Source organism: Brachyhypopomus gauderio, chromosome 7 (genome assembly GCF_052324685.1).
Source record: "Brachyhypopomus gauderio isolate BG-103 chromosome 7, BGAUD_0.2, whole genome shotgun sequence".
NCBI lineage: Eukaryota > Metazoa > Chordata > Actinopteri > Gymnotiformes > Hypopomidae > Brachyhypopomus > Brachyhypopomus gauderio.
In genome coordinates, this window is record NC_135217.1 from 1 (window position 1) to 14,880 (window position 14,880).

Here is a 14,880-nt window from a genome sequence, read left to right on the forward strand (position 1 = left end):
TGGAGTGTCAGTTCACGGTCGCTTTAGTTCTGTATTTCTTGTGTCTGTATTTCAGTTACGGTTTGCTTGTAAAAAATAACTGAACCACATTTTTAAATGATTGATCCACTAAAGAATAAAATCTAATGGTTTTCCCATGAAAGAGCTGCCTGGGTTGGGTGATGTTTGTATGCGTCAGGTTATCAACATCAAGCGTATAGTAACAGCAAGGACACATTTACTACACACCACCTGCTCCAGTCCTGCACAGAGGACCCGAGTAATGACTACAGACACATGGGTGGAGACCAGACACATGAGGTTAACAGGAGTGGTGTGTGTAAGGTGTCTCGCCTGTCCCCATAAGACTTCATGACTAAACCAGTCCCATGAGGTGGTCATAGATAGTTACGTTTTTATGTTAAATTGTGAGGAACATTTTAAAATCTCATGTTCAAGATTGACTTAGAACGTGAGAAATTGTCAAGTATGTATAATTTCAGAAATTTGCATTTTCCCTGCTGGCAAAAGAAAAAGAGGACCAAACCGATTCTGAGCAGGTGATTTCCGTGCAGATTTGTTCAGATGCCCCAATAAGATGGTGGCCAGCTGAGGGATCACACCCCAGCAGATCAGAACGCCAGCACCACGTGTCCCCCACCCCGTTCAGCTAACGAGGCCCATGAGCTGGAACCCTGGACTGCAGCGATGTGAGAGAAGACCATGTCTCCAGGAGCAGGAGGCTGCACACTGAGGAGCGTGTATACACACTTTCAGTTTTCCTCCAGCCCGATCATGTTCCTGACCAAAAGGACACACACCATACCCTCCCCACCACTCCTGCCAAGAGCTGTTTATTGGAAAGGTTTTGGGGTGCCAATCCTGCAGTAGATTTCTTCAAAGAGGGACTTTTAAAAACAAAACTAAATTAAGAGAACTGTACACATAAATGTTTGAACTTCATTTTACAAAAATTCAGCCGGAGGATTTGTTTGTGAGTGGAGCAGTCACAGAAAATAAACAAGACAGCAGTTGGCCAAGTCCAGTCCTGAAGATCTGTGGGAGAAAATTGTGTGTGTGTGTGTGTGTGTGTCCGCGCGCGCAAGTGTGGTGTGAGGAAAGAAAACGCAGTTTGTGACTGCCATCCACTGAGATGCTTCAGAAACAGGAATAAAGGTCACAGAGGTCAAAAGGTCAGAGTTCATTTTTTGCTCTTCTTTGCCTTCTTGTGTGAGCGGTGGGGTGATCGTGATGATGACTTGCGGGACTTGCGCTGCGGCGATGGGGATCGAGAGCGCTTTGACTTCCTCGGTGACCGAGATCGCGTCCTTCAGGACCAGAAAGCAAGCGAAAGACCAGTTAGCTTTGCTACACACGCAGTTCCACAAGTCTTCACAGTGTCACATATAACGAGCCTCATTACAGTCCTGATGACACATTAATTGGTTAATAGCTGTTCGCCATTAATTACTATAGTGATTAATTGACTAACGATAACGTGATGCCATAGAAACGTGTACCTCTCTCTCCTCTCCTCCTCATCACGGCTCCTCCCCCTGCTCCTCTCTTGATCCTCGTTCTTCCTGGTTCTCTCTCTGTCTCTGTCCTTCTCCCTCTCTCTGTCTCTGTCCTTCTCTCTCTCTCTGTCCCTGTCCTTCTCCCTCTCTCGTCCTTTACTCCGGTCCTCCCCCCGGTCTCTGCGCTCCTCTTTTCGGAGGCGGTCCTTCTGCTTGCCCGTAGACCTGTCCTTCCTCTCCTCCTCGTCTTTGTCGAACTCCTGCAGAGAGAGCGGGACAGAGTGGCCTCAGCACAGTGCAGCCGTTACACACCTGCCACACCAACCCCCACCCCTTCAGCTGGGTTTAAGTACAGGCACCGATACGGCCACGCAATTATGGAGAACTTTGGATTTTGGCACGGTTGGTAGGAGCAGTTCAGAAAGGTGTGTGTGTGTGGTGTGTGTGTACCTTCTGTAGCAACTTGTTTCTATAGTGTTGAACCTGCTGCTGCACACTCATGCTGGATTTCCTCTGCCTTTTCCCAGATTCCAACTCATCCTGAAACTTCATCACCTTCACCTGCCCCACACACACACACACACACACACACACACACACACACACACACACACAGTTGAGTTGTGGAGCCGCTGGCCCCGGCCGGCGTGTGTTCCCGTGGCTCCTCCCCCTGCCACTCACCTCCAGCTCTCGGAGGCGGGTCCTCTTGTTCTCAGACATCTCGAAGTTGCGCAGGCTGCTCTTAAACTCCGCCCCCTCATACCTGCTGGGGCTGGTGGCGTCATCACCGCTGCTGCTGTCATCATCCGAGTCCACGTCATTCTCCTTGCCCTCGCTAGAGAGAGAGAGAGAGAGAGAGAGAGGGGAAGAAGAGAGAGAGAGAGAGGGGAAGAAGAGAGAGAGGGGAAGAAGAGAGAGAGGGGAAGAAGAGAGAGAGAGGGGAGGAGAGAGAGAGAGAGAGAGGGGAAGAGAGAGAGAGAGAGAGGGGAGGAGAGAGAGAGAGGGGAGGAGAGAGAGAGAGAGGGGAGGAGAGAGAGAGGGGAGGAAGAGAGAGAGAGGGGAGGAAGAGAGGGGAGGAGAGAGAGAGAGAGAGGGGAGGAGAGAGAGAGAGAGAGAGAGAGAGAGAGAGAGGGGAGGAGAGAGAGAGAGAGAGAGAGGAAGGAGAGAGAGAGAGCATGCTAGTTACTAAATGGTTCTGGTCTGGATGTCTCGTGCTAGCAGTTCAGAGTTTGGCGTTGATTCTGCAGCTACGTGCTGGACTGCCAGCTCTCCACCGACGTCAGATCGTTACGGTAACATTACATTCACAACCTTCCTCAGACGCCAGAACGGGTCGTTGAGTGCAGGGCAGCCACAGGGGGCGGCACCTCCGAGGAGAGGAACTCACCCATCACTCCTGCCGTCGTCCGAGTCCATCTTAGCTACACCATCAAACACACAAGAACATCACAGCGCTTATGTTACAGTGGACAAGGTCACGCTGGGGAACAACACACATCACTTAGACTTAGTTATATGATTTTGGATAGGGTCTGTGTGTGTGATGTGTGGAATGTGTATATATATATATATATATATATATATATATATATATATATATATATATATATATATATATATGTGTGTATCTGTGTGTGTATATGTGTGAATGTGTGTGGGTGGGTGGGTGTGTATGTATGTGTATATACGTGTGTGTTTACCTGAAGGCTCAATGTCGTCGACTCTTTCCCATTTCGACAGGGCCACACTGGGTAATGTCTTGTCCAAACCCTCATCCACTGCGTTTTTACACACACACACACACACACACACACACACACACACACACACACACACACACACACACACACACACACACACACACACACACACACACACACACACACACACACACACACACTGAATGTGCCTGATGTATCAGAAGAAGCTGTGTGTGAGTCTACTAGACAGGCCCCTCTCTCATAAGCCCCGCCCTTTCTTCTCCACTCACGTGGCACGCCGTCGATGTCGTCCACCGGGGGGCCGAGGGGGACGCCGTCCAGGTCGTCCACGGGGACGCCATCAATGGAGGACGGGTCCCATGGCATGGGGGAGCCATCCAGATCATCCAGAGGCGTCCCGTCGATCTCCGCCCCGTCCAGGGGAGTGCCGTCTAACGGAGCCCCGTCCAAGCCTGGGGAGGACACCTGCATTTGGGGGGGGGGGGGGGGGGGGGGCTGATTAGTGGCACTCCTTAATGCTGCATAGAATGAGTGAATCATGGCTACTGCCGCACAGTCAACCCTGTCTGAGTATTTCTACTGAGGCCTTGTGCTGGGGCTTCATCATAAACGTCACAGAGGGTCTGATGTTGTCTCTCACCTCTTTCTTCTCGATCACTTCCTCTCCTGGTTTGATCAGCCCCAGGAAGATATTCTGCAGCTGTATCAGAAAGGATTCTGGGTAAATGGCCCAGTCTTCCCAGGCACGGAAGCAGGCCATGATCCTTTGCTAAAGGGAGGGAGAGAGAGAGAGACAGAAAAAAACTAAATCAAACACAGAGGGTAGCGAGAGAGAGAGTAGGAGTGTGGGTGTAGGAGCTGTGGTGTAGGTGAGCGGGTGTAGGAGCTTCTCACCTTAAACTGCTCCGCCTGCAGTCTGGCCTGGATGTTCCGATACGCTTCACCCACGTCACTGAAGATCTGAGGCAGCCGTGACTCAAAACTGCAAAACAGACAAACCCCCTTAATATACACCACATATACATACATACATACAAATACAGACACCCCCTTAATATACACCACATACATACATACATACAAATACAGATACCCCCTTAATATACACCACATATACATACATACAAATACAGACACCCCCTTAATATACACTAGGGATGCACCGAAATGAAAATTCTTAGCCGAAACCGAAAATGAGGAAACCAAGGCCGAAAGCCGAAACACCGAAATACATTATGCCAATTATTAGTAACATTGGATTTATGGCTAACCTCACTAAAATCAAGGCATTGCTATTCAAAGAATAAATCAACTACAAATTTTGATTTGAAAATATTTATTTAGCACTGACATTACAGTAATGCATATTATAAAATAAAATTAGTGGTGGGCCGTTAACGGCGATAACGCTGACAACGGACGACCACTAATTAAATTTAACTCGCTTGCAGACCGTTTTTATCTGAGAGGATAAATATATGTATTTTATACGAGTAAAATTTTATTATAACTGACTGGCCTGAAAGATAAATATACATTCTCTCATAAAAATGTGACGTGAGTTGCAACAACATTAAACAGCTCAGGTAAACACGCTTCTGAGAAATGTCGTCTGCTCGGCAAAACATAACGGGGCTCAATGTGCTCTATTAGCCTACGAAATCCCACATCCTCTACGACAGAGAACGGCTGATCGTCTAAGGCAACGAGTCCATAATTTTTGGTGTAATGTCCTTTGCCTTGACGCCATCACTGAAACTTTTTTGCTTTCTGCATCACTGAAACTTTTTTGCTTTTGAAACTTTTTTTTAATCCAAATAAGCACGTGCAGGTGGCGATTTTTGCTTGCGTCATCACAACACATCGTTTCGGCCGTGTTGTTTCGGTGATGAAAGTACTTCGGCCGAAAACCGAAAATGCAAATTTAAGCCATTTCGGCCGAAAATTTTCGGTGGCCGAATTTTCGGTGCATCCCTAATATACACCACATATACATACAAATACAGACACCCCCTTAATATACACCACATATACATACATCCATACATACAAATACAGACACCCCCTTAATATATACCACATATACATACATACATACAAACAAACAAATACAGACACCCCCTTAATATATACCACATATACATACATACATACATACAAATACAGACACAGCCTTAATATACACCACATTTACATAGACCCCCCTTAATAAATACCACATATACATACATACAAATACAGACACCCCCTTAATATACACCACATATACATACATACAAATACAGACACCCCCTTAATATACACCCCACACACACACACACACACACACACACAGTAAACTCTCGTTAACACACACTAGACTATGAGCAGCTAGTCGGTGCTTATTGTACAGCTCACACAGGGGCTACATGGAGAGGCAAAGCCCCTCACTGATGACATCACCATTGCCTCAGTCACTCCTTTACTATTTATTTTTACATTTATGTATATTATGTTACATTTTGTTCTTTTTAAGTTGCAAATGAGTGATATGTAATATGAATATGTATAATTATATGGTTATTTGTAGCAGTGTTTTGCATATTTTTTGCATATGTGTTTCTTGCGCACAGTTCTCGTCCCACAGGCCTGTGCATGGCCAGCCTGCTTGTGCGGAGAGAAGCTGAACTGCCCCATGGATCGGCTCATTTACCCCAGCCTACACCAGCCCGGGGCACGTACTCACACCACCTGATTATTTACCCCAGCGTACACCGGCCAGGGGCACGTACTCACACCACCTGATTATTTACCCCAGCCTACACCGGCCAGGGGCACGTTCTCACACCACCTGATTATTTACCCCAGCGTACACCGGCCCGGGGCACTTTCTCACACCACCTCATCAACTGGTCTGAAAAGCAGCTGCATTTTGTATATCCATCTTTTATAAAATAACTGCGATATTTAACCATCATTTCACATCAAATGCAGAAGTGTAGTCTCATCCATGTTGTCATCCAAGAAGTGCTTAAATAAATACTTTAAGGTTTTTTGTCTTTATCTACATCATGCAGCCCTCACACACACACACACACACACACACACACACACACTTGCACGCTCCTAGTGGCTTTGTGGGTTTTATAGCATAAACATAAAAGTGTTCAAGAGAATCATGGTGATATAATATGAATCAAGATGAGGAGGGAGGGAGAGGGAGAGAGAGAGGGAGGAAGGGATGGGGAGAGAGAGGTGGTGGATAGAGAGGGAGGGAGGGAGAGAGAGGGAGTGAAGGATGGATAGAGAGAGGGAGGGAGAGAGAGAGCTTACTATTTGCGGTAGTAGGAGGCATTAGCAACTTTGGCACAGGAGTTGTACAAGATGTCTGAAACCAGATACAGCCTTGCAACCTGCACAGCAAAAGAGCACAGTGATTGTGTGTGTGTGTGTGTGTGTGTGTGTGTGTGTGTGTGTGTGTAAAGCGTATGCCTTGGAGTGTGTGTGCACGCTGACCTTCTTCTGTAGGGGTGTGTGCAGTATAGAGAGGGCCTCGGCGATGCAGGTCACCACCTCCTCTGCAGCCTCCGCCCTCTCCAGACAGAAGAGCATGGCATCACCGATCTCCACCCTGCGAGGGGTTAAACCCCTCAACAACGCCTCCAGCTGCTCCCTGTGCCTGACACATACAGCGGCATGTCACTAACCTTCACCCGCACACACACTCAAGGTCGCCTCCAGCCGCAGACACACTCAAGGTCGCCTCCAGCCGCAGACACACTCAAGGTCGCCTCCACCCGCACACACACACACATACTCTGCCTTCAACTGTCCTTTCTTCAGCTCCTCCTCCTGGGATGGGGAATCCCCATCCTCTTGCTCCTCATCGCCGTGGAGATATGGATTGAGGACAGGGGGTTTCCATAAAGAGCCACACCGGAACATTCGGAAGGGAGACGTCTTCCACTCGTTCGGGCTCTCTCCCTGCTCAGAGAGAGAGAGAGAGAGAGAGAGAGAGAGAGAGAGAGAGAGAGAGAGAGATGGACAGAGAGAGAGAGGGGGAGGAGGAAGAAGGAAAAATGGAAAGAGAGAGAAGAGTGTAGGGAGAGATGAAGGTGCAAATTCAGGTGTGAGAACAGGAAGCAGAGGTCCAGGTTAATAAAGTCCATCCGTCGAGAGCACTGATCCAGTTCTGCGGTGATTGGAGCTGCAGGCCCGGCGAGGGTCCACTCACCTGCAGGATGGAGTAGAGCTTCCACCTGTAGTACACGTGCTCCTGGCTCTTGTTATCAAACAGAAACCTGCGTGAGACACAAAAGGCTTCAGTGACACAAACACAGCTGACCTCAGAGCCCTGACGTATGTTTACGCAACAGTTCACACACACCTGCGTGCTCTAAATCACACACACCTGCGTGCTCTAAATCACACACACCTGCGTGCTCTAAATCACACACACCTGAAGTCCGGATTGTTCTTCTCCCGGCTCATGATGATGGCCTCAAACATGGGCCCCTCCCTCACCACAAACTCGATCATCCTGTGGATGAGGCACAGCAAGCTCCTGCCCAGCCAAAACACAGAGAGATGAGAGTATGACCCACAGTCCCCGCCTCCTCCCTGATAACCCCGCCCCCCCCTCGCTCGCTCAGCGTGGCGGTGCCGTGTCCCCCTAAACCGGGCCCATCTCGAGCTCTCACCCACAGCCCCGCCCTCCGGCCCGAGGTTAGTCCCAAACTTAAAGCCAAATAGTCCTGGCTCTGGTGTTCTAGTTCCAAATGTCAGGTGTGGTAGAGGATGAAACTGAGCTCAGGAGGAGGGAGGAGCCGCAGGTGCAGGGCTCACCTTACTGAGGCCACACCCCCCACACCCCCACCCCTTAAAGCTGCCCGATGCATGCTTCGTCCAGCTGACGGTTGGTAGTAAGGAGACCCTCTCCCATTCCATAAAACCCCAGCCAAATATGTGAATGTATCTACAGGACTTTTATTTTGGAAAAGCATGGTTTCTGGGGCCCCTTTAACCCTCTTTTAGTGGCGTATTTCCAAACTCCATTTGGCGTCTTTAAGTTGGCTTCTATGTCCTCAAGAGTTCACTGTGCTTTCAGGCACTGAATAACAACTCCAAAACGGAGAGCTGTTTTGAGACTGATTTTGAGGTGTGTACCACAGAATTATTTCACACACTTCTAAATGAATGACTGTGGCTTTCTGTAGTTGCTAAGTGTACATGTGGGTGTTCGCTGTCTGATGACTACTGGTTGAAAACCGTGTGTACTAATGGGGTATCATCAGGTATTATTAGGGTAGCCCCAGTGTCTTATGTCTGTCTGGGGTGTGTGTCTGTGATCTCACAGTCTATGTGCTAATTTCAACGCTACACCTGGTACACACCTGGTACACCTGGTTCTGGGGTTGCTAAATGCTGTCTAGGCCTACCGCACGTGTGTGTGTGTGAGAGATTTTCGGAGTCATACTGTAATATCAAATGGATAAAGAGTGTGTACCTTTCTGATGGGATAACCACTGTCACTACGGCGTCGTACAGAGTCTGTTCGTGACGTCAAACCACGTGATGAAGATACAAACAATAACATGAGTTTATGTTTACAAAAACCGCACCACAGTCACACAAAAGTGCAAAACATCGTCACTGTAGTCACACACACAGTGCAGAAGAGTGCTCGGCTCAGAATCCACTCTAGACTCATCTCAATCACTTTGAGATTACGTAAGCCCGCAATTTATATGGGATATGACATTAATACTGCTCATCAGAAGATATTGGTGTTCAGTGACGGTTAAAAAAACCTGCCTCTCTGGCCTGAAGACCCACCACACCTGACAACCATGTTAACCTTACGGACATGCCAGTGTGACTTTGACTCGTCAAATGCTAACCTGCCATTAAGCAGATTAGCATTGTTTTCATAAACTAGTATGAGAAGCCTGGTTAATTTCATTTTATGAACTCCTAACTAAAGGAAATAATAGTAAAACGAACAAAGATACAATGTTTGCTAAAATGCACTGTACGTGTAAAATTAACAAATCCTACTGTCAGACTCACCTAAATGAAAATCCCCATTTTAAACGCTACTCCAACACAAAAGCCCCACCCCCACGCTGGAGCTGTGGGCGGAGTTTCACCTTATAGAAGTCCTCCTGCGATCGGCTGCGGGGCTTGGTGAAGTCGTTGCGGAAGCGGTCTCGTGGCTGGGCGTTGAAAGGGAGGCCGGAGGGCGGCGGGGGTGCCGTGGTCTTCAGCACCCCGACGGGCGTGTAGAGGGGCTGGGGCGGGATACGCACCGCCTTCCCCCATCCCAGCTTCATCTCGAAACCCATCACCGTTTTACCTGGAGGGGGCGGAAGGGGGCTTCACGGTGAACGGACGCCACCCAAGCCAAATAGAACAAAGACGCCTCCCCAGCTTGAGCTCACAAACATAACACTACTCATTTAACTACAGCGGGCCTTCCTGTAGTCTATCCCTCTTTCCCAGCAGCAGTTTGAAGCCCTTCTCACCTGGGCATCAGTCACCTCGCTCATTTTTATTTAGTGTTTTTTTTTTTTAGCAATCGTAAAACGTTTGAGTGGCTTAGGCTCAGTACGCAGGTTACAGCGTTTCATTCCTTCCGCAGTTTTAACACGTAATGAGGAGAGCGGGCTTCCACGGCCGGGGAGAGCGGAGGGACGGGGAGATACTCGCCATCCAGCGCCGCCAACGCCCTCTCCGCGTCCTTGCGCGTCATGAAGGCCACGAAGCCGCGGTTGGTCACCCTGGTGCGCTCCTCCTCCGTCCGCGGCCACATGATCTTCACGCTCGCCAGCGGGCCGTACTTGCCGAACTCCTTACACAGCATCTCCTCCGTCATCTGCCACACACACACACATTCCTTGTTGTCAGGTTGAAACACTCTTGTAATCGTTGGTCACTCTAGAATGGCAGGTCTCCATCATGTTTTCTGTTTTAGACAATGACCACACTCAGCCCGTTACACGTGTACCTTGGGGTTGATGCAGCCAATGTAGAGGTTAGTGGTCGTTGGCACTGTGGGGTCGTCATCAAATACTGGATGGAAAGAACACACAGGGCAGAGTGAGGATGGACCTCTCTCAGACACACAAGCCCTCTTCAACACACAACACGAAGAACCTTCATCAACACATTCAACGCAAAGCGGGATTAGGACAGCACAGAGAACACACCCACAGCACTTCTCACCACTACACGACCAGCTGTGTGCTGAGCCAACACTGTGTGTGTGTGTGTGTGTGTGTGTGTGTGTGTGTGTGTGGGCCTCACTGGAGCGGCGCGTCATGGGCAGGTCCAGGTCTGGGTACACCCCTCCTGGGTCGTTCTTCTTCCGCTTGTAGCGCTCCTCCCTCTCCTCCTGTATTCTGGGACACACAGCAAGACTCACTGGCCTGCTCTCCACATCCTGCTACTGTTGCATGGTAAACACCAGTCAAACGTCATCCATCACTTAAAAAAGCACAACTACAGAAGTGCAGTGTGTGGCCCGGTTTTTCCCCCACACTGCCACCACTTCAAGCCCAACGCAGGCAGACTGTGCACAGACGCTACGCTAAGAGCACGTGGCAGTGTGGGGGAAGCACGCTCAAAGAAACAAACCAAACACGCGCAAGCTTGACCCCCCCCGGCCTGCTGCATGAGCGCAGAGGAAAGGGAGACACTGGTGAGACAGCAGCGAGAAAGAGTGAGAAGCTCATAGCCGCGTTGTGCGGCCCTATGCGAGTGGCAGGAAGACCTACTGTTTCAGTTCTTCTTTGAAGAGCTCCAGATTACTCTTCTTCTTCTCTTCCGCTTTCTTTTTGACAACCTGTGAGGAGAGACAAGGATTCCCGTAGGTTAGGCCATGCTCGGCCAAATCGACTCTGCACCCTAAACTGGGCGTGGCTTCGCTCACACACCCCACTGCCACTCACATTTTTCCGTAGCTCGGCAGGCTGCAGCGACAACACGCTCGCAGGGATGGGAGCAAACTTCGCCGCGGGTCTGTACAGCTTACTCTTCTTCACCTCAGCAGCCTCTTCCTCTGTAGGAGGGATAGGGAGAGAGAGAGAGGATTTACAAAATCCCTGCACATCAGTGCTGTTTAACGCAAGGGACCGATCGGGAGGACAGGACACTCAATAACCAACACAGCTGGGTGTGCTGGGAGTCTGAACAGACCAGGAATGCAATGGCAAAGGAAGGGTCTGCAGGGACTGTGAAAAGTAAGAAAATCTTAGGACCACAATCTTAATGATAGTACACAAAGTGCCTCCTTTAAAACTCCGTCTTACAACCCTGCCTAAGCCAGGATACATTTGCAAACCCACCCCAAGGGTCATCTGTCAGTTCATGTAAAGAGCTGAAAGAACAGTTTGACTTGTGCAGGCACACTTTACACAAGCTTAGACTTCAGCTCCGTCACATGTCCTGTTACAGAAGACTTTCCGACAGCACTGCGGTCCACAGTTTTTTCACCTTTAGTGGCGTTCACGATCCCCCCTCGTACGAACGTCTTAACGTTGCCCTTCTCGCTGCCGTCAAAAGATGCCAAGAACTCCTCAAAAACCTCAGCAGCCTTCTCCTCCTCCTACAAACCACAGCAACAAACAGTCATACAGGAAAAAAAACGTCATTTTCATTTACAAAAGTGAATAATACCTGCAATAATATGACAACGATGCTATAGTACCACAGTAGACACTGCTGGTATTTTTGTTTTTATTAGATAAGCCTGCGGTTACATATCCTGCTCCTGCAGAGTTTATTTCCAACACAAATTACATGGGCTTGAAAACAATGTTCATACTAGAGGGCGGAATTTATTTTCCTATATGCGACACAGATCAGATCTGATATTTTAAGTAATGTGAAAACACACAAAAATTCTTTTTGATTTCATATTACTGCCTACACCTCCTGCCCACTGGTAGCAGTTGTGTGCTGCCCCCACATCTCCCCACACAGGGCCAACAACAGAGTAGCAACACTAATGGTTTTGGTGTTTATCACCTTCTAGCCCCAAGACTGGGTCTAATCTTCACAATGAGCACCCATGACTGCTATGTCACTCACTTAACTGACAGACAGCCTCATAAATACCATGCCCACTTTGGTTATCATTTACAGCAATTAAAAAGTCATGCATGCTACACTGTTATTCTAAATGTTCATGCTGATGACATGGGCATTTTACAAGCATAGTTTTAAAAGCTTAAACCAACAACATAAATAAAGATGAGGGGGGTAGAAGAAAACGAAAGGGGGACTGAAAAGGCAGGTAAATATTAAGATGTTCCTCTGGAGACACTGACTACCTGACACGGTTCCCCAGAAGGAGATAACCAGGAGCAACACTCGCGGTACCTTTTTCTTGAGCTCCTCTTGCTCCTTCTTGGTCAGGACCCTCTTCACTCCCGCGGACTTCCCTTTTTTGTCTGCCATGTCGACTATAATTTGAGACAACACACGGAATACCATCATCATCATCATCCTCTTATCAAACTTAGTTCACTCGAGACCCAGAACAACGTTTGATGAACGCAGTGGCCCCCGACTGAAGACACACTTCTAACAACATCACCAATCATCATCTAGTCCCCCCGAAACAACAACACAAAGCCGTGTTTGTGCAACCCAACCACACACACACACACCATGTCACACGCACACGCACAACACGCGTGTGATTCCGCAGACGTGATGGACCCAAACCCTGGCTAGGGCGGCTAGCTGCGAGGCTAGCGAGGCTAATGTTCTTTGGGCTCACAACCACAGCACCAGAGGTGCTCGTTAGCACACTCTGTGCTTGCTTGGCACATTAAAACCTGCATATAACGTTAATAAAAGGTTCATGATAAGGTGGTAAAATGGTTAATTGTCACGGAAGGCGCCACCCCCCTAAAGAGATAGCCGACCAGCTACTTAGCCAGGCTAGCTAGGTACCCAATTCACCAGCCTCAAGTTAACTTCTGAGGACGGTCGTCAGCAAACGAGCCTCACGAAACAAGCTGAAGACCAGGGAGGTGCTATCGTGCGCCCAGTTGTTGTGTGTGCGTTAAGAATCAACAGCGAGACTTACATGGTTGATGCCATAAAGAATGAACCGTGCGTTTTATTATTAATCCGCCATTTTGGATTTTCTAAAAATGGAAATAGCGGAAAATGACGCGACGAGAGCGGGACCAATCAGAGCGGAGCTCCTTGAAGCGTCGCCAACGGACGTGCGCGCTGTTCGGGAGCAGGAAAACGGGGACGCCATGTTGGGACAAGCGTGAAAGTTATTATTAAAGGAAACACTTTAAGCTCAAGCTAAACACCAACACAGCCGCCGGTGTAGGTGGTGTGGCGCGATGGTTATCGCATTAGCCTGCTTTGATCAGATTTTTATGGCCGTTCAAAAATTGGTGGGTTTCAATCCCGCCAGAGTCGCATCTTTTCTGAAGTTCCGAAAAGCCTCACATGCCACCAACTATATCGCTGTTTAATTAGGAGGAGCATGTCAGGTAGAGAATTCAAGTGCCATCGAGTGAGCTTGTTGAGTTCCAACTATCGGTTTCCACCCATTTGACCAGAGTTGTATAATCCAGGTTCAGAAAGTAAAAGTCCTCACCAGGATTTTGCTCAAGCTTGCTAGATTTTCTAATTAGTGCAATCCAGGTAAAATTAGTGGAATCAACACAATCTAGGAAGCTTGAGCAAAATCCTGGTGAGGACTTTTACTTTCTGAACCTGGATTATACAACTGCATTTGACTCTTTTCTACGGGTTTCTTATGGCATGTGTTCTACACGAAACGCATCGTGTTTTGAAGTTACCAGTTCATTGTGAGTTGTTGACATCTGTGCAGAAATACTTTGCTTGATTTCTTTGTGTTCTGCTGTTACATCAACACCTTGACACCTGGGTTCTGATCCCTTAATCAAGCACTGCTGAGAGGAAAATGCAATAAGAGTATATCGGGCAAAATTCATCAACCAGATTCGCACAAGATCAGGGGCGCAGATGGAAATTCTGAAGTGAGGGGGACCAAGCTGTACAAAATATATATAATATAAATCTTATAATAATAAGATATAAATAATAATATAAATCTGGAGGGGACATGTCCCCCTCGTCCCCAGTGCCATCCGCGCCCCTGCACAAGATGAAATTTTATTAGCACAGCAAACTTTTTTTTTCAGCAAACCATGAAGCGTTGCACCTGCCTAGTAAACAGGAAGTCTTGGGTTCAAATCCCAGTTATGCCTGTTTTCTTTGAAAACAACAAAATTCATCGCTCCTCACTAAAGACACCAGTCCACAACAAAACTCCATGGAGCGGCGCCGTGGCTTAGCTGGTCATACCGCCTGTCTAGTAAACAGGAAGTCCTGGTTTCAAATCCCAGCGGTGCCTTCCTGTTATGTTAGGTCATGACATTCAGCCTCCTGCTGAAGAGCAACTGTCAAAACTTTAACAAATACTGGTCTCTGTGGCGCAATGGATAGCGCATTGGACTTCTAGGCTCAGGTGTGGGGCCATTCAAAGGTTGTGGGTTCGAGTCCCACCAGAGTCGTCTTTTCTTTTAAAACAACAAAATTCATCGCTCCTCACTAATGACACCAGTCCACAGTGAAAAGCCGTGGCGTGGCGCCGTGGCTTAGCTGGTCATAGCGCCTGTCTAGTAAAC

The 14,880-nt window shown here is 48.2% G+C and overlaps 1 protein-coding gene across 1 annotated transcript; it reads right to left on the reverse strand.

The window, feature by feature from the left end:
• Positions 1 to 817: 817 nt before the first annotated feature.
• LOC143518371 (U2 snRNP-associated SURP motif-containing protein-like) lies at positions 818 to 13,410 on the reverse strand. The gene is made up of 24 exons (XM_077010809.1): positions 13,293 to 13,410; positions 12,578 to 12,660; positions 11,690 to 11,801; positions 11,146 to 11,255; positions 10,972 to 11,039; positions 10,502 to 10,596; positions 10,203 to 10,267; positions 9,905 to 10,070; positions 9,346 to 9,551; positions 8,703 to 8,746; positions 7,656 to 7,760; positions 7,431 to 7,497; positions 7,014 to 7,180; positions 6,713 to 6,875; positions 6,530 to 6,609; positions 4,112 to 4,199; positions 3,858 to 3,986; positions 3,487 to 3,682; positions 3,197 to 3,274; positions 2,884 to 2,917; positions 2,178 to 2,331; positions 1,947 to 2,057; positions 1,500 to 1,756; positions 818 to 1,307 (listed from the first exon to the last, which is right to left on the reverse strand). Exons 2-24 carry the CDS (start codon positions 12,653 to 12,655, stop codon positions 1,181 to 1,183), a joined length of 2,700 nt encoding a protein of 899 aa, XP_076866924.1. The 5' UTR covers positions 12,656 to 12,660; positions 13,293 to 13,410; the 3' UTR covers positions 818 to 1,180.
• Positions 13,411 to 14,880: the final 1,470 nt, after the last annotated feature.

What these genes read in the sequence shown, in the direction of transcription:
- LOC143518371 (XM_077010809.1), bottom strand. Translation starts at nt 12,655, where the DNA reads ATGGCAGACAAAAAAGGGAAGTCCGCGGGAGTGAAGAGGGTCCTGACC. An exon ending in CGCAGGAGGACTTCTATAAG is followed by an intron (nt 8,747 to 9,345) that starts GTGAAACTCCGC and finishes CGTCACGAACAG; the next exon opens with ACTCTGTACGACGCCGTAGT. An exon ending in GCCTCCTACTACCGCAAATA is followed by an intron (nt 4,200 to 6,529) that starts GTAAGCTCTCTC and finishes TCTGTTTTGCAG; the next exon opens with TTTTGAGTCACGGCTGCCTC.